The sequence below is a fragment of the Cynoglossus semilaevis genome, chromosome 2, assembly GCF_000523025.1.
Source record: "Cynoglossus semilaevis isolate Cse_v1.0 chromosome 2, Cse_v1.0, whole genome shotgun sequence".
Taxonomy (NCBI): domain Eukaryota; kingdom Metazoa; phylum Chordata; class Actinopteri; order Pleuronectiformes; family Cynoglossidae; genus Cynoglossus; species Cynoglossus semilaevis.
In genome coordinates, this window is record NC_024308.1 from 11151851 (window position 1) to 11162721 (window position 10871).

Here is a 10871-nt window from a genome sequence, read left to right on the forward strand (position 1 = left end):
GTTTAGATAAAAAAAATACAGCTGAATTTTAGATTTGAGGGGTTTTTTTGCTTCTTAAAAATATGAACAGATTTTATAATTATTGCACGTTCATATCCAGACATAAATGTCTCTGCTGTGGTGAAAATACAAAGAACAAAAAACCACAACCACAAAACATAATTTAAATGACAAAATTCAAACAATCACAAAATCACTGGGATTTCCTTCAGTCCTAACAATATTTATTATATTCACATGATAAATTCACTGTGTATATAACATATGTCATTCATTTTATTTTTCTCTACTCCATGAGGTTCAAATAAATCAACACACACACACACATCTCTTTCTTCGTTCTTATTTTAATAAAACACCACGCCCTGGTAATCTCTGTAATAATTAACTTTACTAAAAATATATACCTTATTTAAATACATCTGTTTCCTCTGCACCATTTAAACAAAGACGATCGGACCAACATTCAAACTGAAGGTAAAAAAATATCAACAAGTGTCAACATGACACTGTGACCAGACCCCCCCACCCCCGCTTTTTTGATCATATTAAAAATCAACAGCAGCAGATTTAACTCTCACCAGAGAAAAATAACAAGGACAATAACAAGTTTGATTTGACAGTTTTGACCAACAATAAAAAAATAATTCCCAATTTTTTGATTTACAATAAAAATGTAAAGTAGAAAAATCTGAAGGCTTTTGGCTGTTAGTGTTTTTCCAACATCTTAGTGTTTGTTTTCATAATAAAGTCAAAGTAAACCATCTGAGTTTTCTGGGGTCGGGGGGTCAGAGGGGTTTGGCTTCATTGAAGTTGACAGTTTAATAAAAACGTATTTTTCTCCCGTTGTTTGAAAAGTCAAAAGCAGCAACACTCGCAAGCCAACAGGAATCAAAAGGCGTCTTTTTTCTGTCATGTGACTCATTTAGAAAACATTTAAATAAAGGTTCGGCCGCGGTCTGTTGTTTCTACCACGTTAACAGACTGTGGAGTCTCAGACAAACTGTGTCACATGTTCACTCCACTCTGCCCACCCGTCCAGAACCCACATCCGGATGTGGGTTCAATTCTCTCCTCATCATTTGTGTTGGGAGCCACAGCAGGAGTCAGCGTCTCCTACAATTAATCTTTTTCTGGAGCAGAAACACAACCTTTTAAAAAAAATAAAATAAAAATAACGTGAACCTTCTGCCTCCTCCATGATCGTCTCCCGACTTCCAGCCAGTCACTGCTCAGACACAGACCTGGTCTGAACGCCCCTCGGCCCAGTGTTTCTGGAGTGGTAATGTCAATGATTGTCATCTTTAACTTTAGTTTCTCAGTGTAAACAGAAGAATATTTCTGTGAAAATGTTCAATAATCTACAACATCCCGATGAACTCACTACAAAAAGTAATTTTTAGGAAATACGCCATTTTTTGTGCAAATGTCAAATTTTCAGATTAATGTCACAACATTTAATAAACAAAAACAAAAAAATTATTATTATAATGTAATATTTTGTCTTTTTTCCCCTCTGTATTTGCTCTAAACTAACAGTGACACAAACAGCTCTGTAATCTGGTTTAAAAAAAAAAAAAAAATCTTCTCATCTGGTTAACAGGGAAATAAAATGCTCGAATCGAATGAACAAAACATGACACAGAGGTTTGGGTACAGGTCTGGTCTATGACCATGAGGTCAGATCTGGTCTGGGCCTCCTGACAGTGAAGTGTGGCCTTATGTTGAACACAGCAGCAGGTGCTGGAACTGTTCAAAATAAACTAGTCTCCTGTCAGGGGAGTGGCCAATAGGAGCAGACGCTCTCTGATTGGTTAAAGGAAGACATCACTGACTGAATATGATACAGAATTAGAATCATTAATAAACGGACAGACAAACAAACAAACAAACAAACATCCTGCCTGCTTTCCTCTGAGGACGTCCACGCTGCAGAGACAGAGACATAGTTCAGAGCTCTTTGGACTTTCAGTCAAATTTCATTAGACAGTGGCCCAGTACGTGGCCCAGTACGTGGCGTTCTCAGACCAAGGCCTGTTCTGTGTACTGTGTATATAGTTCATTTTCAGAGTGAGGATGTTTAAACTGTGGGGGGCAGTGTTGAGCCCTGTTGTCTGTTGACCATTGACAGCAGGAAGTCACATTTAAATGATAACGTGGATGATTGACACCTGTAGTGTGAATCATCCACGTTATCACTGAAGAGTCAGCAGTTGTACAATGAACCTGGTTGTTGTTGTTGTTCCGTCAACATCACGACTCCACCCTCTCAGCCTCCACGTGGTTTTCTACACTTCTATCTTCTCCTTCACCCTTTGGTGTTTTAGTCTTCACTTCCGTCTCCTCCCCCTCCACCCCCACCTCACTCCTCTCCTCTGCAGGTTTACAGTCTTCGATTGACAGCACCGTCATCTCCTGGTTGCTGACGGAGCCACTTCCCTCCTTCTTGTCACTCTGGCTCTCCACCGCATTCCTCGTCTTCTCCTGCTCCTCCTCCTGCTGCCTCAGACTCTCCAGCTCCTCCATGGAGGTCTGCAGCTGCAGCTGCTGCATCAGCTCCTCCAGTTTGTGGGCCTTTCTCAGTTCGTTCTGTTGGATGATGGCGCAGAGATGCTCCGTCAGCTGCTCCTTCACCTCCGTCTTCTTGTGCAGCTCTATCTTGGCTGTCACAAACTCGGCCTCTGCCTTCTCGTAACGCTTCCTGAGCGACAGAACCAGAGAAGTTTGTCAGAAACACTTTCGTTTACAGTGCACATGTTTCACTTCCCACAGATGTTTACTTCAGTGTCAGCATCACTTTGAACCAGATCCTGAAACCCTGTCTCTCTGTGAGGGAGAACGTTTGGACCTGTTTGATTAAACCACATGACATCAGAGACTGGACCAAAGATTAAACTGAACAAAGTCATTAAAGCCGACCGTAATATATCGTATCGTCACCCCGTATAGTATCAAATGTCAAACGACAGCAGCTTACAGCCACAGCTGGGCTGAACATTTGTACTTGTTTGAATTAACATTCTCACAGCTTCAGCTTCTGGTGGATTTAAATCTTGTTTTGTTTTTTCTGGAAAATTTCCTCCATATTTCACAAATTAAACTACATTGTAGCAGGGTGTGCCCTGAATGGTTTCAGATCCGGTCCATGTCCTCCATGGCAAGGACACAAACATGGTCTAATGAGAGAAAGCTTGTTTTAATTGTCAGAACCACAGAGCAGCACAGGCTGCATGGAAACACTGTGGTAACAGACCACATGATGTCAGACGTTTGCAAAAAATCCTGAATTCCCCCCCGTCTCATGTTCTAGCTCAGCGTCATCTCTACAACGAATTCAATCAGCAGAGTCCAGTGGAATGAGTGTGTGAAGGTCGGGTCCACTTCCTCTGACACAAACATGTGTAATGAAGAGTGTTGTCGGAGGCGGGGCAGCTCAAGGTCGGGTCCAGTGAGGCTGGATGTGAGTGTGTAAACTTCAACCTTCATTATCAGACAGGGTACAGTCTCGGTACCTGACCTGGGAGTCCTCCACCAGGACTGGACCAGAGATGCATGAGCTACATGATTACTGGGAAGCAGCTGCAGGGGGCAGTGTTTCTAGTGTTAAAGGACTGTTTATGTAGGTGCTGCATATAAACTAGAACTGGATTAAAACGTGTGATGAGACAGAAAACGTTTGGAGGAATATAAAGGAAGAAGAGCGAAAGTACAGTCGCCAAAACACTCATAACAACTATGGCCTTTAACACCACAAACATAGTAACACATTTAGTCATACCTGTGCATTACTGCCAGCCCTGTAGGTGGCAGTAATGCACATCAAGTTTGTTTGGCAGCTAGAAGATGACCCAGAGAATGCACTGAGCAACATCACCCACAACAGTCCTGGTACACACACCAGAGCTTTTTGGCAACAGTCCTGGTACACACACTAGAGCTTTTTGGTTCGAGTAACAAATTACCAAATTACATGTTTCAGCCGACCCCTCCTAAATTTCTTCCGCAGACAAACAGCTGATTTTTCTTGGTTATCTCTCACATCTGTGTTGTCTCCGTTGTTACTTCCTAAAACGACCATGTGAAAGTGTGGAGTTTTTTTGGCTCAGTGTCACAGTTCACTGAGGCGCTGAAATTAAAGAAAGCCATCACTAGTGTTATTGATAACATGTGTGACAAGTCAACATGTCTGCCACAGGTCTGCGGCCTGTCTGTCACATGTGTTGGAGCTTGGAGCCAGAGGAGCAGGTGTTTGAAATTTAACTGGTCGTTCATGAGTCAGCATGTGGCGTGCCTTCACTCCCCATTCAGAGATTTACAAAATAAATATATGTGTCCGTTTGTTTTTATTTTTTCTTCAGGCTGTGTGTGTTTACCTGGCAGCAGCGTAGTCCCAGCTGGCTTGGTCGATCCTGGACCTCAGAATTCCAATATCATTAGAAACCATGTCATCCAGAGCCTGGAGTTCTTTCTGAATTCTCTTCAGCTTCACTACCTCTGCCTGAGTCTGTCTGGACCTGTGGGTATTAAGTCACTCCTTAGCTCCATATATAAACATAACATAAATATTTTTACACCCACAGGTTTGGCCACCATCCTCAAATCCTCTGCTTCGACACATTAACTGTTTTAGCTTTGAAATTTCACTGAACTGAAAAAGAAAAATCACAGTTTTGGAAAAAAATATTTTAAATTACAAATCAGTGCATTTTTACTATTGTGGGACAAATAATGAAAATAACAATAACTTCAACCACCTATAAGGATACCCCCCACTTTAGTAACACCCCATAGAACTGATAATCTGTGCTTACTTCTCAGCGATGGTCTTGGTCAGCAGAGCTTTCTTACGCTTGTTCATCTCTTCCATATTTTTCTGCTCTTCCTGCAGCTGCTCCAGACGAGTCTTCTCCCGTCTATAACCACAAAGGTTTAAAAATAAATAAATAAATAATAATTGGTTCTGATTAGCTCTACAGAGTGGGATCACAGTGAAACTACAGCTCTCCAGAGGACCACAGATCCAATTCCAAATCTAACCTGAGTGCAGAACTCTGTCTGTTTCTGACTGATTCAGACAAACTTATGATGGACTGAGAGAATTCATTAGTGAATTGAGAGGAGTTTTCAAATCAGTTAATCATTCAGGACACACATCTGCTGATCTAGACAATCAAAAATGTACAAATGAAGTTGTTGACATATGTAATAAGTGGGAAGTTGCTATTTGTTAACTGAATTATTGCTAGTTGTTAATAAGACAATACAGGTGTTCTGTGTCCTGTGGCAGAGAATAACATTGATCACTGTTGTGTTCTTAAGCCCAATACAGCAAAAGAAAAAACACATTCAATCTGCTTTTACTACTTGACCCATGTTGTGATTCATGTTTTATTATGTGACTTAAAAAATCTAAATTAATCTGTCATAAATACTCAAATGATTTGCTTATCAGTGAGCAGAATTATTTGTCAAATTTAACCAAGCTAATTTTGTCTTGATCATTATAATGAGGGTATTAAAAATAAATAAACAAAGTTTATCAGGATCACAAACCTTGCAACCATTAAACATAAACGTAAGACTACTCATACAATGCTTACAATTCCGCCTCTTGTTTCTCAACCTCTTTGACAGCCAAGCTCTGATCCTCTTTCGGCCTTTCATCCTCCGCATGGTTTTCACTCGGCTTTCCCTTTGAGTCTTTCAGCTGCATTTCCAGTCTGACAACCGGAGCCTGTGACGCATTAGGTGGGGCCGCGGTCTGAGACTCCTGTTTCGGAGGCTTGGTAAGCTGCTGCTCCGGTAAAAGCTCAGAGCACCCGGATCCAGGGCTTCTCTGGGCGGAGAGCTGAAGAGCCTTCTCCCGCTGTATCTGTTGCCGATTACGATTGGCTGCAGTAGGTTTTCGACCGCGGGATGACACCGAGGGTCCTGCTGAGTCTGAAAAATACCCACAGTCTGAATTTCAAGCACTTATAATAAAGAGAAGGAAGACTCTCGGTGGAGGCACAGTACCTTTCTGCTGTATTCTACGCAGTTCCTCGTCAGAAAAACCTGCCCAACCGCTCATTTTTATATAATAAAACGTTAAACCGTAATATTCAAGTCACGAATGCACAGAACAAAGATATGTTAAACTACTGACTCAAGTAAATACCAGTTTAAGGTCCAAGATATACAGAGTAAACCCAAAGTATTTGAAACTCCGCGGCCATCTTTGTTTATTAGTGCCACGTCAAGGACCCCAGAAAGACCGGTACTTTGTACTTTCAGATATCGCCTGAGTAGAAGAATTACGTACAAAAGTATTTCAACCGTATTTTGAATATTTTACTCATTCTTTGGTCGGAAACAGTTTTTATTGTTATATATCAGAAGACAAATTTCAACCGTATTTTGAATATTTTACTTATTCTTTGGTCGGAAACAGTTTTTCTTGTTATATATCAGAAGATCAAATTTAACCGAGATCAAATTTTGTTTAATACCTCAGTTACCAACTTCACTTTCTCTGCAGGCGCAAGCCTGGATACACAAGCATTTGTTTCTTGGTTTTTGAAGTTTAAACAAGTTACAAATCATATATATATACATAGGATTCCTATATATAAGTTACAAAGTGTCATATTTAATAAACAAGTCATCCTTAAAGCAAACACATACGCTATCCAGACATATGCCTTTTTATTTGACATGTGTGTTTCATTTATTTGGTTTTAAAGAAGATAAAACTTAATATTTAATAGTAAACATAGTTTTCAATAAAAAGAAACAATGATTCAAACTCTTCAGAAAAGTTTACAATATTTGTTTATAATATATATATTTTTAAAATAGCTTAAGTGCAACGTCTTGAAGTCAATGTTAGAGAGACAAGGTTGAGAGAGACACAACCTGAGGGGACATGAGGGGATTTTTGGATAAAGAATGTTAAGGATGAAGCTACAGTATGTAGCAGCAGATAAACAGAAAGACCTCTGAGAAGAGCTATTACCATCAATCAGGGGCAGATGGACATGGATAGATTCAGATGGAAGATTCAGATACACAATTTGATGTAGCAGAGTATGTGGGGAAGATAAGAAAATAAATGTTAAAATATTTTATTTAATGACTGATTACCAGCATGTGATGGTCTAAATGCACTAACCTATAAAGCAATATTATTTTCAAATGATGTAAATGATGTTGTTGAAATGCTAGGACTGACCATATATCACTTGCTGGCTTTTTAACTTCAGAATGATGTCAGGCACTAAGTCATACTTTCCAGTTGACCAGAAAACCATAAAGTCCAAAGTATTTACTCCTAATTGTACCTACCAAGGCTTTTACAGGCAACGTATAAGGTATAGTAGGTATAGTGACAGACCTGAAGGCCAAGGTCATTGGACAGGAGACAGATATGAAAGGTAATACAGGTCTTTGTATGAGGCAGTGTATAAAACTTTATGTTGTTCTATCTCCACTCATGGTCCGTGGTCCATCACAAAAGTTTGTACAGACTCCAGTAATTGCAGAAGGTTTCACTGATCATGTCTTTTTAACCTTGACAGTGCCCAAGAACCGTAGTGATGCAAAAACACTGACCTCTGCCTGGCAACTAATGAAAAACTGGCCTCAACATCTTTTTTGCATCTGGGGGCCAATTATGTGTGAGTTAAAAGGCAAAACACCTCAGGAGGGCATAAATCGCCGGCAGAGTGGAGACAGAGTAAAGCATGGAGGCCAGATGGTATGGAGAGAACCATCTCACTTCAGTGTGTACGGCCGTGTGTCTTGCTGCTGTTGCAGCAACGAATGCGGAAGTGGCAGCAGAATGAAGATGGGACAACCTTGGATCCCTGATTAGCAGGAGCCAGAGGGGAGCACATGGCTCATTACTGAGATGACCCAGCGAGGTGCAGCCGGGTTAAAGGCAAAGAGGGGAGAGTATATATCCCCTGGGCTGAGTTGATATGAGAGGCGGGGGCCAGAGGGGGCAGAGAGTGCTCAGTTCAGAAGTTCAGCACCTCAAATCTGCTATCCACGTGTGGTGAGGAACATTTCCTTAACTCTGGAGAAAGTCCTGTCTTCATCTCACAAACACAACTTATTGTCACTCTACGTTATTACAGACACCACCAGTTCAATTAGACCACAGCTTCTGTGTGGGACCACAACCATTAGTAGACTACAACATTAGTTAGACTTTGTGCTGGACGACACACCCTATATGTTTAGGGCCAAGTCTATAAAGTTTTATGGGTTTCCTGATCCTGCAGATAACATATTAAAATAGTTGAGTTACAGGTGAAAACTCTGTTAAAACAATAGAAGTGAAGGATGTCAGGATTAGAAAAGCCACTCTCTGTTAAAAAGATTTTTGCAGCTGTATCGTGGGTAAAGATTCAGACATTTGGAGCCAGCCTTATGAAGTCATAACTCACTCATCAACCGTCTATTGTTGTTGTTAATGATTTTTGTACTTTTGTCCATCACGTTGACAGCAGTGTCCATGTACCAAGTTAGCGCTGGTGCTGGTGGATGATTAACACATGCTTTAAGTGTGTGATTCACCTCTGCCCTCAATGCTCTCCATAAAGGCACACAGCCTGCGGTGCTCAAATGAACAGGAAGCTCTGTGGAGAATAAACAGCCAATCAGAGAAGGCCATATCTAGAGGTCCTGTGGCCTGAAAGAAATTGAGGATGATTAGAGGTCAGACCATCACTGTGGCTCTGAGCCGGGACTTTCAGGAACTTCTAATTGCCATTTAAAAGACATGTACACAGAGTCCGGCCTTACACTACAGCCTTGTTCCCTGGTTTGTGGCACAAATGACCCCCCCACACACACACACACATACACACACACAGCTGCTGTTCTGAATTTGTTCAATTTCCCTCCCTGACCTCTCGTACTCCTCAATCTGCAGACAGTTATCAACAGTGAACAGCCGGCCTGACAACAGACACATCCGTCACTCCATCTGTCTGTCTGTTGCCTCAACATCAGGGCTATTTTTGTAAAGAACGGCCATTTTCAAAACAATAACATGTATTTCACTGTATCCAACACAGGTCTTGATTATTATGTCAAATGTTGCTATTTGTCAACAGTGCAATGTTAAGCCAATAGGCCAATAATGACTTCCCACCATTATTTTTAATTTACAAACAGGAAAGGGAGAAAAGAAATACATCCACATCAAATGATTTTTTTAAAGAAAAACTTTCATCTTTGGAAGCAATAAAGTCTCATTTGTTGTTGCATAAATCAGACTTTTGTGTTCACCCAAATGATGTTGTGTCTCAGCTCTGACAGTCACTCAAAACAATGGCAACTAAACATGCTGAAGAGGAGGACAGTGACAAGTTTTATACATGTTCATATCAGTGTTCTTCTTTAATCAGTCTCTGGAGGATTTAAAATCCACTCATTAACTTGTGTTAAAAATCGAACCCAGAATAAACAGGCGCTGTGGTTTACACTGTTGTTTCAGAGGAGGAAAACCTCAGATGTTTGGATCTGCTCTGCTCGTATGTTTGAATGTTTTAATCATAGAGTAGACTGGTTGAACTGGTGGAACTGGTTGAACTGGTGACTCCTTTTACATGGTATTCTGATTCTAAATTACTCTCTCTGCTCAAGTTTAAAAACGTCCCATTTTGTTTTGAACACTAAACAGGAGCAGGACAAACAAACCGACCACCTCCACACCTGTTACTGGTTGAACTGGTTCTTTTGTAGTGACTGAGTCCACATGAGTCCTGATGAGAAGACACAGATCAGCTGTGACTGAGGCGTGAAACTGAAGCCACGGCCATTCAACAGCAGGAAGACTCAGGTTCACAAGAAGAAAAAGTGAAATGTAAGTCAGTGGTAATGAAGTCATCAGGTCAGGGTGGAGTTACACTGGTCCACTGGTCCACATGTAGAGACCAACACCAACACACATTCACACTCACGCTCACATTCACACCTGCAGTCAGATTACAGTGAAAATTAACCTCAAGTTTTTGGACTGTGAAGGAAGCTGACCACACACACACACACACACACACACACTAGTCCCTCTGTTGACTAGTCCTCACATTGACTAGTCCTTACATTGACTAGTCCCTACGTTGACTATCGTGGTGACCCTGATGAAGAGATGAAAAGATTCTTCAGTTTTTTCTTCAACCAAACCTGAGTCTTTGATCTTCACATCAACCCTGGCCTCCAGACTTTCCTCCTGGTCCAAGTCTTGCCCACCTCCTGCCAGGCCTTTTTAATGTTCTTGGACGATGTTCCTGGACCATCAGGGCAGAGATCTGTGCTCTGGACTCTGAGGAGTCCCACCTGTGAAGAGGAGGTGGGGACCAGACAAAGCCTCCCTGTGTCACCTGCCTGTGAGCTGTGTTTCCTGGCAGCGTGTGCGGTGTGTGGGCCCTTTTGTACGCTCCGGTGAGCTCTCTGGACTCCGCTCAGGCTTTCTTCGGACCTTTCACACGCGGACCTGTGAGCCGAGATGCAGCTGCAACCCCAGCACCGAGGTCCGTGGACGGTCGGTTGGACTGGAGCTGTCAGTAGAAAACTAAACTAGAAAACTGAAACTAAAACACAGGCAGTTGAACATGACAGGAACCCAGGCAGAGAGACCGACGGGAGCGGGACGCGGACAAAAGGACATGAGGTAAGAAGTGTATGTGGGAATGAGAGTGTCCATCAGAACAGGCCTGAGGCACGTAAAAAAACTCTCGTCCATCACACAGCGTTCGATCAAACTGAAGAACTCTAACTCTCTTTGGATTCTGTGCTGCAGACTCCAGGACATTTGGGGAAATAAAGAATCCCTGTTTGGTTTTTAGAGCCAAATAGAAAGAACATCAGATTAACCACTGTGG

General features: G+C 41.6%; 1 protein-coding gene across 1 annotated transcript; it reads right to left on the bottom strand.

Annotated features, from left to right (window-relative positions):
• Positions 1-202: 202 nt before the first annotated feature.
• On the bottom strand, positions 203-6250 carry gorab (golgin, rab6-interacting). Its single transcript, XM_008338147.3, has 5 exons — positions 6016-6250; positions 5601-5940; positions 4812-4913; positions 4374-4514; positions 203-2701 (listed from the first exon to the last, which is right to left on the bottom strand). The coding sequence occupies exons 1-5, from the start codon at positions 6068-6070 to the stop codon at positions 2254-2256; spliced, it is 1086 nt and encodes a 361-aa protein (XP_008336369.1). The 5' UTR covers positions 6071-6250; the 3' UTR covers positions 203-2253.
• Positions 6251-10871: the final 4621 nt, after the last annotated feature.